The 15,046-nt window shown below is 44.8% G+C and overlaps 1 protein-coding gene across 1 annotated transcript in view; it reads right to left on the bottom strand.

Annotated features, from left to right (window-relative positions):
- Nucleotides 1-4,655: 4,655 nt before the first annotated feature.
- The window catches only part of T265_03694 (hypothetical protein), a gene marked incomplete at both ends in the record, with an annotated part of 72,834 nt that continues 62,443 nt past the window's right edge, over nucleotides 4,656-15,046 (bottom strand). The window contains 5 exons of the mRNA XM_009168236.1: nucleotides 4,656-6,747; nucleotides 7,221-7,406; nucleotides 8,956-9,110; nucleotides 10,702-10,868; nucleotides 14,742-15,017. Of these exons, the coding sequence (XP_009166500.1) occupies nucleotides 6,073-6,747; nucleotides 7,221-7,406; nucleotides 8,956-9,110; nucleotides 10,702-10,868; nucleotides 14,742-15,017 (1,459 nt within the window). The remainder of the gene's footprint in view (nucleotides 6,748-7,220; nucleotides 7,407-8,955; nucleotides 9,111-10,701; nucleotides 10,869-14,741; nucleotides 15,018-15,046) is intronic.

The following is a 15,046-nucleotide window of genomic DNA, read 5'->3' as shown; positions in this document are numbered from 1 at the left end:
TTATTTTTGTATACCCAACCTAGCGTAATTATTTTTATTTCTTTGCCACACACTCCTGACAAACTAACTTATTGGGTAGCCAGAACACTACAATTCAAAGAAATTCCCCCATATTACTGACAGACTTCCAGATACCTTATGCGAACTGAGTCGGACCACATCTTGAATACGCCGACCAAACTGTTTACTCAGGACGCAAGAAGGACGTAATCCTTGTTGAGCGCGTCTAACGAGCTGCTAAACATGGTTGTCAGCCTTAAATCTGTTGATCTTGAAAGGCGACTTGTGGTTTCGTTTTCCCCTGGATTATCGTTGCTCTCGAGGAGACCTAATACATACGCCTTGTTTGCAAAAAGCCTTTGCCAACAAAATTTCAGCATTGAATCAATCTATACGCGGCGAGGACATGGAAAGAATATTTTTAAGCTCAGAGCACACACTATTTTCAAGTGACAGTTTTTTCTCACGTCGGGTGGTAGATGAGTAGAATAATCTTCCTCAGACAGCTGTTCATGCTATATTTTGTACCCAGTTCAAAGCAGGTTTAGAAGTAGTCATGTAAGACCTTGCACTGGCAAGCTCACCACCTCTTACTGAGAACCTGAAGAGCTGTGCTACACTCTCTTTTTGCTTATGCGTATCGGGTGAACAGATGCCGCTGAACGACGGTAACAAACCCGACCCGGGAAGTTTCAGTGAATGCTTCAATCCTATGCATCAATCAGTCAGTTCGCCAATGTCTCCTGTTAACCTTTAGGGATCGATATTTCGACGATCTTCAAGTCTCGAGAACCAACGTCTGCCGCAAAATTCAAATCATGCGACGATAAGACATTACTGCTGGTGAATAGCCTGGCTGTAGTTGGGTTTCAATAGCCTGAAAGTGAACCGGTTTTACCTATATTTATAACAGTTATCGCGGGTGAACAAACAAATGGTAGTATAAGGAAAATGGGTCAGTTCCAGTTGAGGTTTTGTCCAGTAGGTGAAGTCAGTCTACGAGGGAAAGATGAGAAATAGTGTAGATCTGTTTATCCTTATCACCAGTATTGCGCATCACACAAAACTTCAGGGAGTTTCGTTGTGGTTGTGGGATTTGTGGAATTCACTTTGTTTTGACACGTCCCTATAGAGCACCACTTCTTGGTTGAACGTACGCGGATCTTATTGGGCAGAAAACTTGATGGCTTAGCGATGGGTAGCCCTTGTCGAGTCCAATAACAGCCGACTTGATTTTGTCATGAAAACACCGGAAACGAACAACCACACTAAGAAGTTCATTTCACATCACAATAGAACACGTCCTCCAACTGATTTAAAGCAGCAGGAATGTAATTTATTTTCCTGCATCGTGTGCTCTTGAAGTACTCTGAGTGAGGCACTCAAGCAAATTAATGAGGCTGCACAATCAAGGAAATCGCCGTTGCAGACGCTTGCAGAATTACTGTCAAAATCAAACTGTATATGTTCATTCACCTGTAATGGTGCTGGTGGTTACAAAAACTGGTGCTGGTTACAAAACTGGACGCAGGTGTGACATGTGTGCGAAAGTACCCTCAGTACGCGGCTCGAATGATGGTCTAGACAAACCGTAATTAGTTTGGTTGTTGGTCTGTTCGCCGAGCTTGGCAGTTAGATTGCAAACGTTTCATCACCAATCGAGGTGACATCGTCAGTTCAGGGTTGAGTGGGTGTTTGCTAAAGCCAGCTTCATCGACTGCCAGTTCACTCTGGTCACGTGATTTCTATCGACCATTCGTTTGAAGCAAACATGACAAGTCATCGGCTGCAGATATTGACTTTCCTTGATGCCATAATCACAACTAGACAAAACCCAATCTGTGACTGGTCGTAACGTTGCGTTCATGGCAATTTGTACAATGCTTATCTAGGTGGACCAACCAACCTCCCCTCCCTTTTTGAATTTCCAATTGCACTCCGTATTAATCCGCCTGTGATTCACACATCCTAGGTTTTCTGGCTGATAGGACTGTGTGAAACGTTTTTATTATTGTTACTCATATTTCGGAAGCTGTTGCGCAGCTCTTTTTTCTCACTGAGGTGTGTGATAAAACATGCGCCTAACCCAGTGTCAAGGCTATCAGGAATGACACCTAAACAAACGCTATTCGAGCAGGTTGATTGTGCAGAACTCTGTATGCTACCCATCTATGCCATACCCAGTACTAGCAAATCCTGTTCTTCGATATGAGTGCATTTACAGACCAATTATGTGGTAACCAAACGGTGCTTCATTCCGCTTTGCATTGTGTGCGCCATCGGCTGAGCCACTGTTTTCACTTTCTTCTTGATTCTTCTTGCAGTTGCGGATACACTTTGATTCGGCAACCCGCGTCTCCGTCGGGGACGGTTATTCCTGTATCTTCATTTGATACTTCACCCGAAGCTAACACAATGCAGCTGTTTAGTCCATTTTGGACTTTTTTTTCAAGTTGTGTTTAAGCGTTTGAGTCTAACAATTGGGAACCCTAACAGTTCTCCCGTCCGGGATATGGGGCAGAGGCATTGTCCCGGGCACACGTCAATAGAATTAACCTCATTCCAAAACGTCCATCGCTTAATGACATCGGACCGAGCACTCTATTCTTTGCACACAGTAGGACGTTCAAGTGAAGCTCAACAAATACCGAAATCTCTCATTCACCTTCCTGACCTTTGCCCCTGACCTATTTTTCCACTGCACCTGACAATCGCTTTCCAGTCCTCACGACTGCCGTCCATGACGATGTTGACTGCAAGTACAATGTGCCGATCTGGTTTATATTTCTGCAAGGTTGAAGGTTACTAATGGCTTATTCTCCCAAGAGGTTTCACGATAAAATCTCAGTTTTCTGTTTAACAGTATCATCATTTATTATTTCTTACGAATACCATTCGACGTGCTTCAGGATTGCTGATCCGGCATTCCTACCAGATTTGGGCAATGCTCCAAAGACATCGATGGTCGAACACTAGATGTCGTTGGCTCGCAGCAGACAAGTTTCTGACCCGTATAGTAATATAGACCGCACTCCAGCATTGTAAAATCGAACCTGGACGGATAAGCTGATGTCACGCCTACGTAGGTTCACAAAAGCTTCTCTGGCCTTCCCAATCCGGATAGAAGCATCACCGGGACTAATACAGCTGGCCAGGTGGACAAGCTTGTCAAAGTTCCGAGAACTGACCCACTCACTACAACTTAATCTTGGACATGTACAATCTACGGGTTTTTCTTTCTCACCCAAACGAAAAGAAAATATTCATTCACGACTTCTAAGCTTCCTCTCACAACTGTTCAAAACGTCTACCAAGAGAGGATAACTTTTCGTTCACTTAGCATATCGGTGCTAGGTAAAGGGCAACACAGGTCTGGGGCGCAGATACACACCAAATCGTTAACTGAGGCAGCCTCTTGTTGTATGCATGGTTGACATTTTTATTTGAACAACGTCCAACACCGGGCAATTCGAAATTCATATCAATACGTGGATTTCGACGCTTGGGGATTATGTGCATAACAAACTGAGGGTTGATTTGGCTTCATTGAGCTCAGCTGGGTCTCTACATCACACATTAGCCAACTTATCCAGTGTTCAGTGTTTTTTAGGGGGCCCACCATATGAATTTCACCTTGTATTGTTTTCTAGCATCCCAAACTGTAATCCGGCTTCCTGACCCATGTATAGCAATTGTGTATGGTATTATGACTAAGAACGTGCACGAATAGTTAGCCAGCGTCCACTATTCGCACAATCAATCAATAATCCAAGTAGGCTAAATGTGTGACTAAATGCCTAAATGGTGACTCACTGACGTGACCTACACTAAGTACCCATGGAAAGTGGTCTGGAACATCCATGAGTTTCAAACCGTTTCATCGAGTAAAGAGCTTCTTACAAGGAACCCGTGTTGAAGGCAGTTCCAATCAGATCACATTCACCCGGTAAAACAAGCAAGCCGTGTTACATAGTAGTGTGAAAAAAATTGGAATTGCGTATGCTGATCGACCACTGCCACAATCGAAATGAACTTTGTGCACAGATTCCGATCCAACATTCCAGTCATTGCTTTTTCAGAAGAAAGCTAGACTATGGCTCAGTTAGTGAAGCCTATGACAGATTCGCACACTTATGGAGGGTTCAACAGATCGGTGGGATTCGCGCGATTCACACAATTCGAGCGTGTCACCATCCAGGTACCTTAGTTGAATTACACAAAATGTTGCGTAACTCGACAACTAAATTAAGCTAGACCCGAATATCGCATTGCTACGACATCCGTTTTGTGATAAAATCGATTGGCTTGCTCCAAACGAAGAGTGATGTATGAGCACTTTCGAAAAACAAGGACGTAATCCGTTGATGGAATCCATTCACAAGATCGCACGATATATTCAACCTATAGCATAACCAACCGTGTGCATGCACCAGCGTATGGAGTTCACCGAATACTATACAAACAGAGTGTTGCACACCACGTACGTTCAAGGCTTTCGTTCACTTTGGTCAACTGGAGCAACCCAATAATCTAGGCGTCTGGTCAGAAGCGAGAGAGAAAAAAACGGCCAGGGGCAGAACGATTTATGTGAACCCAATAATCTAGGCGTCTGGTCAGAAGCGAGAGAGAGAGAAAAAAAACAGACAAGAGCAGAACAGATTTATGTGATAAAATGAAGTAACCAAGGAAAAAACAAAGGCAAGAAGACAAATAGAGAAGACAAGACATATCACCCAACACGACAAACGCAAGTCGAACAATGGCCCACCCAACCGCTGGCTAAATATATAGGTAGGCGGTGTCGAGGGGTAAAATGGAGGAATCGATTTTCGAGGGTTGGACAGAATAGAACTGAACAAGACAAACAAGACAAACAACACAACCATGTCAGACCGGAAAATGACCGCTGCAGTCGATGTGCGTGTATGAGTGAGTGTTCTCAAATAAGCACCGCAAACAATGAACCAGTTACTACTCTGGGCTTGGGCACCCATCGGAAGACCAAAATAATGTAAACAGATCACAATTTTATTGTGGGAGTAAGTGGGAAAAAGTTGGTTGTAGCATACCTTGCACAACACTAAGGTGTGTGGACAGGACACCATTATCTGACTTTTCATAAATGATGTAAAGCATGAAGACTGATCATCACCTAAAAAGATAAATACAAACCCTACTCGTAACAAAGAATATTCAAAAAGCAGTAAAGGATGGATCGCTCTATCACCATGCGTGGATGTGCGAATCAAACGGATCACTCTCTTTTTCTCGGAGCGGATCGATACAGCTCTAACAATGACCTCCCGAAAGAAAATGTAGAGGAAATGGAGGGTGAATGTATGTGAAAAAGTGTGAGAACTGGTACAGAAGCCAAAAAGGAGCCTAGAACGGCTGAGTGGTCTTGTACAATTGCTTGACAACTCCAAGAAGACATTACAATGGACAGGGAGGAAAATCATGCGGACATAAACAGCAGAAAAAAACAATGCGATCAACCGGAAGAGCATAAAAAAAAGGATTGCGCGCGCGAGAGAGTAATGAATGTCTAGATATACCAGTTTCCCTAGAGAATCAACAAATACACGAGAATCAGCTGCTCACCGATCTGTGTAGGTTAGTTCTGAATGGTCAATTATACTGTAGACAAACAAAACAAAACAAAACAGAACAAAAAACAAAGAAACAAAACATGCAGAAAGACTGTTGGGATGAGTTAGAGGAAGGGGGGTAGGCAGCACAACAACAGGGCAATGGATGAGCAGCGACCGCGGCAGATGTGATGGGTGATGTGTGGGCGAAATTGCGTGACTTATTATTATTGAGAGATCACAAGAACAATCGTCGGGAACATAGCCTGAAGAGAGCGGGATGAAGAAGGACTTGGACGATCTTGTACAGAGAAATACGAGTGAAATGTGTGTCGGACAATAAATGTCCAAAAAGGGATTCTGGCGTGAGACCGATATGAATCCGAGTGCAGCTAGGCTCGAACGTGACAACCGTTGAAGGCGAACATGGATGCATGTATGAGCGAGTTCCCATCACGTCAAGATCGGCATCTTAAAGTATGTGTTAGACAGCCGGGTGGTGGATGAACTCGGCTGGTCTGTTGAGCCGTTCCTGTGTTTGCACTAAACTTGTCGGGACATGGGAACCGGTCGAAGGCTGCGCAGCTAGGAAGTGCTGTAGACCCATGAACACCAGGAGAGTCGCGAGCGCGAATAGGAACAGAAACAAGCAAGCTAATTTCCGATCACTGAGACGAAACCAATGCTGAGCTCGTTTGGAAAAGGCCGAATTGTGTGTGGACGTGCTGTGAGGAGAAGATTTGGCAGATAAGGCTAATTGTGCACCGGCGGAAGATACCGGCACTTGGATAACAGGATTACTGGCACCGAGACGACGACGCAAAGACGGATTGTTCAGTGTGGAAACGGTCACCGGGGGCGTGGAGGATTGTGCTGCCGTCATCTGTGGGGAGGAGGACAAAGTCGGGCCTGATTGTGGATAAATAACACGAAGCGGAATCCGGAACACACGGGGAAACCACCTCCACATGTTTAGCGAAGTTCTGGTGACCGAGTCACGTTGAGCGGATAGGCCGCCATCCAGAGGATGGCTTTTTGGCAACCGCAGTGGACGAGTTGAAAAATTCAGCCCATGAGAGTAGGGTCCAGGCAGTTCAGTGACATGGAATATGGATACGTCCAACGGGTCCCGGGACCAATCGTCATCGGTACTTGGACGCTTCAGTACGCAAGAAGAGACGCAAAATAATAACGAGAAGGTGCGAAAAAATGGATAGAATGTTACTTAGCACAGTGAGGAGCTAATCCGCAGCGAGTACAGAACACTAGATTTAGTGAATCCTAAACTGCTACATGAATATCCAGTATGAAGGACACGAAAATTAGATGATAAACGGGCCAATAAGAGGCAATGCGAAGCTTTCAGGTAAAGCAAGACCTATACAGTTCTTTTTTAACCAGAACTCCATCTGGAAGAACAAGTATCAGTGAGGCGGTATAAAAAAATAAACATGAGGAAAGGAGTTTCAAAAGGGCTTGGTAAATAATCGGAACGTGGTTCGTATTCCTCTCCGGTATGAGACGTTCAATTTACTACAACGCAATTTACCCGTGGAACGTTATTGATGACTGTGAGGCGACTAGGCCTTATGAGGGTGCTGCCCATAGACAGATTAGTTGCGTTAGACTCACTTCCTCGTTTTTGTCAACCTCGTTTCCCGAGCGAGGCTGTTTCGACGAGATCGTCGTCCCACGATTACAGATGGAGGCGACAGTATTGTTTGGCAAACATAGGCGGATGGCGCACACACGCACCAGGTAATCAGTATTGGGAACCAGATCGGTGAGCCGGCAACTGGTTTGGGTTCCCCGGTAGACCTATGAGAGATCGAAACGGAACGGGAAAGAGGGTAAAGTCGGTAATACGGTTTATGCAGCAAACTGCTCTTCCCATTGGTTACCAATGCAGCACGAATTCCCGAAACACAAAGTTGACAGCAAATGCATTGATTTCAGGCTGAGGGACCGGAAAAGTGGGGGACTAGGGTGACCCAAAAGTGCAGAGCACCCCCTTACAAAGTTCCATTGATACGCATGTTAAAGTGGCTTACACACTTCTATGAGATTTGAAACTACAACTGACTGGTCTCTTTACTTGACTACTTATTGAAGGTATTATGTATCACACTTGAACAGACAATTTGTGACCTCAAACTATTGGAGTTTTGAGTCCACCACTATAAATCAGGTAAAATTTCGGTTTCTGGCCGTGCTGACAAATAAGACCTAACCATCCAAGGTCAGATAGAGCTAGATATCAAACCGCCACGGAATAAAGTTGAACGAAGCGATCTACATTGTTGAGTGTCAGAGCACTGACAGTACCTCTGTTGTACAAGTGTTCAAGTTATTGCTCAATGCAGTCGACGGTCCTTGTGTGGATCAGCTCACGGTGATGACGATGTGTCCGTCAACTGTAAATCTATCAAGTGAATCAACGACTGGGCATGTTCCATTGAAGAAGTTCTCCTGAAGGAGAATCTGGAAAGACAGCGAATAGGCACTCGATTCTTTCCAGCAACGGAGCTGACCAAGACAACAAAATATTCGGGTCCAGCTCGGAGGCCCAGCCTTGAGGCTCGGATAAGTGCATGGAGAGATTTTCACTTTACGCTGTTAGGCGCCAATCTAACCTATGAAAAATCGCCCACTAAACATCTCCTTCAACCTAAGGAGATCTGATTGATAGTTGTTTGTGTGAACAGAAGAATGTGCGAGGCCTGGATAAGCGGAAAGCATCGTATGCAACAAATCATATAGGAGGAACGATAATAAGCGTTATTGTACGGTCAGACCGGACTACCTCAAAAAGAGTAACTCTAGTGATCTAATAAGGCTACTGTGGACAATAAACTTACATCCGTGCCTTGCAGTGTTGAAGAAAAATGATGCAGAACAATAATGTTTCAGGTCACAGGCTGTGAGATTCATGCGGCACTGAATCGTTTTCACCTACTGTTAATGACGTTAACCTTCGTTTTAAATAAATGCTACGCCGTATGGGCTGTTAGTGCTTTTGACAACATGTACTCTTAATCCACAGTTTTGCTCGGTATCTAGAAAAGTCCCAATTCATCTGAATCACGCAACTTTTGGGAGCTAAGTGGACTGCTACAAGCATCCACTGGCCAACCCAATCAGAAGGGAAGGCTAGGTTAACGTAGAATGGAGGCTGACTTCCAAGTATGGCACTCAAAATTGGAATCCACCGGGTGCTGAACTGCTGCTCGATCTGATTAACAAATGGACAGTGATTAATGGTGTGATCGATAAAAGTTTCAGTCAAACTACGGTATCACTGCTCTAAGTAGTTGAAGAACAAGCAAGCATTTCACAAAGCAAATCTGTTGAAAGGCAGAAAACACACGTGAGCTTGGACATTGGACAGTTGGGGCAAATGAGCGCCAGGTTGTAGAACAGGCATTAATTGCACCACATAGACCATAGTATCTGATCCACCCAGAGAGACTGGACTCCATTCGAGGTGACATACATCCGTACTGATATCAACGACTTTCAGACCTGAAATTCACAACATATAGAGGCTGGGCGTTATTGAAAAAATAGAAAGTATCGTGCTACTGACGGACTGGTAAGTAGACGAAATCAGAAAACAATTTCACCTGAGGCGGGGTTTCCGGCAAGCGAGGCCTGCTCGTAGACTGACACGGAGAACATTGTTCGTACATCATGCAGCAAACTGAAGTACAGTACTTATATCGGAAGCTGTTATTTAAGCCCTAAATTAGGGATCAGAGAGTCATGGAACTTTGTTTCGAATATGTTGAGACCATCATTAAGAGGGACGAGATGCCTGAGAAGGACGGGGCTAAATAAAACAAAGCGCGAAGGGAACCTCAGTCTAGACAGGAAATTTTTGTTTATGTGAACCACGATATAGACGGCACATGATGCCTACTAACACTTTGCGACTAGAAATGAATACGCCAAGGTCGTATCATAGTCGTTAAAAATACAACCGAAAAATTCAAAAATTGACTCGGTCTGGAAGTCGCACATAACAAGCACGAAAGTTCGAGCAAGACTATCAATAAAGCCTTCAAATTTAGAGTAAAATCTCGATGATGCTTCGGACTGCGAAGCCTTCAAAAGAGAGGAGTTAAACAAAATGCTGGGCTAATTCAACGCCTTAGCGCAGGATAGTGGTTGAGATATCGTCAGCTTGCCAAAACATGGAAAAGGGGTAATCGAAGGCGGGAGGATTGAACTTGCGCTCCACTGTAACATGGTTCTGTAGCTACTCCTCAGGGGCTCGGACTGGATAGTTGTAGTAAAAAGGATTAGCTTAGGCTCAATGCTCGGGCACATGGTATGCACCCGGTTCCCGGAGGAAAGGAAACCGTCTTAATGTCTTATCATGGGAACAAAATCACCTAGCCGACCAGTGCCCGAGGGTACTTGGTGTCGGCGTGCTTTTGTGTCCTCATGATTTTCACCTTTTGTCGGTCGCTGAAACCGAGGCGGCTTCAAACATTACCGAGTACTAAGCTAAGTATGATACAGACACATAAACGATCCTCCAGAACGATCTAACATGGCTACCAAAACGTATTCAAGCTTAATCAAACAGAGTTTTCAAAAGTGAGGGTCCCGTGAACAACCGAATTTTGCCTGTAGCGAGGAAGTATACCTTAACTCAAGAGCTGGTTACAACAGTGTATAACCTTCGAACAAGCTTCCTACCGGTTGCAAGAGTGCGACCAAAGCTGAATGATATGATGCACGCAACAGCGTGTTCATTGAAAAAATGGACCGGAACGGGAAAACAGCTATAAAAGTGACGTTTTGGTACGGACCGCTTGGTGATGTACTCTTAAAGTTTTTGCAAATACTCGTCGACAAACAATGAGCGTTCGAAAAAGCGAACGGTGGGATAATACACTTCGTGGGTGATTAAAAACCAGTTCAATAATGAAGTATATAGAAACTAAACGACTTTACATTCAAGTCTTGGTGACAATTTCAGATTAATTTCAGTACCGAAAAACGATGGATAGAGCTGTTAGACACGCCCCAAAGTTCAAGAAGAAAAAACGGCTTGGCAGCAACGCAACCAAAAAAGGAAGATAAATTCCTTGTAAGTATAACTCACCTCTGATAACAGGTGGGGGAAGGCGAAGTGTGCTCAAGGACAATACTTCGCTGTAGGCACCTGGCCCAGTCTGATTAACTGCATGTACACGGAAATTGTAGCTGGTGTTCTCAGTGAGGCGAGTAGCTTTGTATACAGTTTCCGGCCCATCGTAGATAGTGTTCCAACTATGGATAAAGACAAGAAACGGTTTGATACAGAGTGAAGATGGGCTGACAGATGGTTCACGACATACGATAAGAGGCAGTTTTGGAAAATACTAATTAAGTAACAAGTAGTATAATGCAAAGGTCTACCGAAAAAGTGAACAACAGGACCCGGCGGAGTGGTTCCTCTGACGGATGCAAAAGTACGGTTAATGGACCCCGCTTGCTACTTAAAGAGAGGTATGCTATTCCGGGGGACCAGATCCCATTGAAATTCATGAGCACGACAGCTCAACCAAAGTGGAACACTACAAGGATAACTGGACCAGCCTACAGACAGAGAAGGTACACGAAGCGCCCAACTTTGTAGCGTATTGCCATCGAAATCAAAACTGGCCATTATAGTGTCAACGTATAGTAAATCATACCATTGCACCACGGACCATCACTATAGTGAACCGGTGAGGCTATTCACAGTTTCGGAGCAGTACAATGATGTTGGGGTTTCACGCTTCGAATCAAGAAATCCCGTCTTGAATGCGATGTGCACTCGTTAGAATTCCCTTACAGGATATGTCTCGATTTCACAGCAAACAGTAAATTGACATGAAGGAATGAGTGCAAAAGAACATGCGCCTCAACAAGATGAACAGGAACAATGCTGCTGTAATCGATTCCAACCCGGCATGCTCGATCTACAAACATCTAGTGCACGATTGTAACATCGGTATCAACTACTCCCTTAAAGGGAACAAGACAAGTCGCCGGTGATGTTGACCGACGTTCTTCGGGACGTCAAAAAGCCTAGTCGGATTTGAGTGTGATGATACATTTGCCCTGGTGACCGGAGTTGTCGAATGTCTAGCATTCGTCGGTTATACTAAGGTTTTGGACCTCTTATAACACTGCTCTGTGTTCGAATAAACTTCGCAAATCGCATGTCATGCGGTTGAGAAAGGTGTATGAAACGGTACAGTCCTGCAAAGCCTATCTTCTTCTCGTCTTCCATTTTTCTCTTATATGCTTATTACAAGTTGCAGTGCAACTGCTTGGGAGACAATGTGCAAAACTGTACGGCATTGAAGAAAATCAGTGTGTATGTGTGTGCAATTTTTCATCTCGCCAACAGATGTTAGACCGGATGCATCACTCATGAAGAGATACCACCCTCGGGGATTAGGAGTCAATGTGCAAAACTGTACGGCATCGAAGAAAATCCTTTAGTGTGTGTGTGTGCAATTTTTCATCTCGCCAACAGATGTTAGACCGGATGCATCACTCATGAAGAGATACCACCCTCGGGGATTAGTCAAGAAGCTCCATTCTGGATGGAAATAACCGTATCTGCCCCCCGAAACAGCCAACCACAAAACATGAGGTGCTGGAAACCATATTGATTTGAGCACTGTAGATGCACCGGCTGGAGTGGCCTCATAACCAGCCTACTGATTTTTGTCAGTTTCTGTTACTCTTCGAGATTTTACACGATGTCGTTCAGATTTTCCGAGTGTTATCAAGGACAACAAAGATCGTTATAGTGAACTCTTCATATATATATATATATATATATATATATATATATATATGACAGAATAAAGTCGATTTCAATTCTCAGACATTTGGATTGGATCAAGAACCACTGGTCAAAGGTTGGAAAAAATGGAGTTGGCTGATAGCCAAGGCGAACCAACGGAGTTATTTGATGCTGTCATTTGACTGACTGTCTGTTCATATAAACGCATGCTTCGTACGGTCAGCGGTTTATACTCATCGACTCTGGTTGTCCTGATAGTACATGGTAGACGGGTTTCACAGCTGTCAAAGTGTTCGGAGGATCTTCGTATCGTATGGAGATTGAAACTGAACTAGTTATGCGGACTACACCTACCTGATGAGCCCCAAGAAGGGCGAAACCGGTCGTGGGCTGTCGAAGAGTTTTCAGCAACCTTGTGAGTAATTTCCTTTATGGAACTAGTTATGGTTCACTGTTGCCTTCTCTGTGAAATATTCGGAAATCATTCAGACCTACGATAGGATGGCCGTCCGGTAGTCCGACCAATTCCCACAGAAAGAGACAAACACATCAAAATGTTCCGAAAAAAGAAGTGTCCTTCAGTTCATGTTTGGCGAGCGATCGGTTTGTGGAGGGCGTATAAATGACCTGAGAGAGAGATGCCGTCACGAAGAGACTGGACCTTACCGTGGTGTGACGGTTTGCGCACCTCATCGACTCATTGAGCGATACTGGAGGGTGTACTCGCAACATTCACAGAGTCTCTCATACCAGGTTGGTCAATGGCTTAGGTCTGGCCCAACACAGTCTCCTGGTCCTCTAGATTGGGGGTTGGAACATGTGGCGACTTGTTCCGTAGAAATGGTAATACATTTGCATTTCCCGCCAAACACCGCTGCCTTGTGGTTGGTTGAGGACCCTAATCGTCCTCCTGTTTAGGTGTGGGCGCCCTGACAGTACATCAACTCACGTACATACGGCAGTGAAGCGTCGGTGTTGAACACTAATGTCATGCTGTCGATGATGACGAGAGAAAACTTACTGAGAGGCTTTTTGGAGCTTTGTTTCCAGTGGCTCGTTGACCGGACCACATGTGAAAGACAGATGTAAATAAAAACAACTTCCAATTTGAGCAGCCCAATCAAAATGTCCAGCTTAATAAACTTAGTTAATGTCCCGTTTTACTGTGTTTGTGAAAAATTCCCATCCCGCTGGTATAGTCTCATTAAGACGAATCTTTCCGCATCTAACCATTGCATCGTATTTCGTTTTAATTTGACAGTTACGAAGTGTGTATCATTCAGTCTACGTAGGCATGCGGAAAACATCCCATTGGCCTACCTAAGTCTGGTGAACGTGTGCTTGTAATTAGAAGCTTTCGATGGAAAATACAATCTGGTGAGCATTATTCATAACGTCTTCGCACGTGTTCCTTGTTCGGAAGCTGGAAGTAACAACACGCACTGCCTCCTTACTTATAGAGTGGGAATGCACAATCCCACCTGCTGTCAATCAATCATCAATCATTCAGCTTTAGCACCTTTTCGGTGCTTAGCTGCCAGCCACACAAAGGAAGCACGAGGACTGGGATACTGCCAGGTTGCCCAAGCCTAGACAGGGGAGGTGAAGTGGCAGAGGTCGGGTTCGAACCACAGACCTTCCGATCAGTAAATTCGCGCTCTAAGCACTTGGTCCATTTCGTCCTGCTGTCCTAATGAATGTTTTTGATTGTCAATAAAGACAAGACTCAGAAGCCTGCTTTCACTTTTTATCTCTCGTTTCCGTATGTGGAAGAACCTTTAAACACAATAGGTGCCACACTAGTTGGAGCGGCAGTGTTCAAACTTCACATTAATTCGGAAAGTACTACAGAACACATAGGCAAAAAAACTGTGCTTTGCTCAGGGAAGGATACCTATGGAGAACAGACCGATCCCGTCGCACAGGGACTTTCCCTGCGGAAAGACTAATACCTGACTGATGAGGTGAAGTCACCACCTCTCAGCTTTCCACCTGTTGCTCGTATAAGAACGATGCCAGACGAACCCTGACCTCTGCCTCTGGACTTCCCCTGTCTAGGCTTGGGCAACCTAGCAGGATTCCAGCCCTCGTGCCTCCTTCAGGTGGCATGGCAGCTAGGCACCGGAAGGGTGCTACAGCTGAACGAGAAAGAAGAGAGACCAGACAAACCACACACCAGGTATTGAAAGGTATGTGGCTAGTACTACAGAGAGACTTTGGAGTGACGAAGTACCTGGCAAAGAAGAATTCCACCCAATGAAGTACGAATTAGGACAAACAAAAATGAGGGTACATCCAACTAAGCGGTTGCCATATTCTGCATCCTTTATCAAGGAGTTCAAATGAGAGGTCAAACTTACTCGCCATCCGGTTGCCGGCTAAGCTGAAGAACAAACTGTAGATTTGAGTGAGACAGATATTTGGCTCGTTCAGATGCTTTAGAACAAGATGCAGGATGCGGAGCCTCGGGAGCCTCAAGTTCATCGCTCATACACCACTGTAGCCGTACCGAGGTGGCGGTGAGCATCGTGGGTGCCATGAAACGAGGAGGACCCGGACAGAGAGGGAGCGTAGTAAATGACAGACTTGCTGAGAAGGGTCCATAGCCAAGCGCGTTAAGCGCACGCACGCGAACTCTGTTCATTAGGGGAGATTGAAAAAAAGT

This window comes from Opisthorchis viverrini (genome assembly GCF_000715545.1).
Source record: "Opisthorchis viverrini unplaced genomic scaffold opera_v5_53, whole genome shotgun sequence".
Lineage (NCBI taxonomy): Eukaryota > Metazoa > Platyhelminthes > Trematoda > Opisthorchiida > Opisthorchiidae > Opisthorchis > Opisthorchis viverrini.
This window is presented reverse-complemented; position numbering and strand designations above follow the sequence as displayed.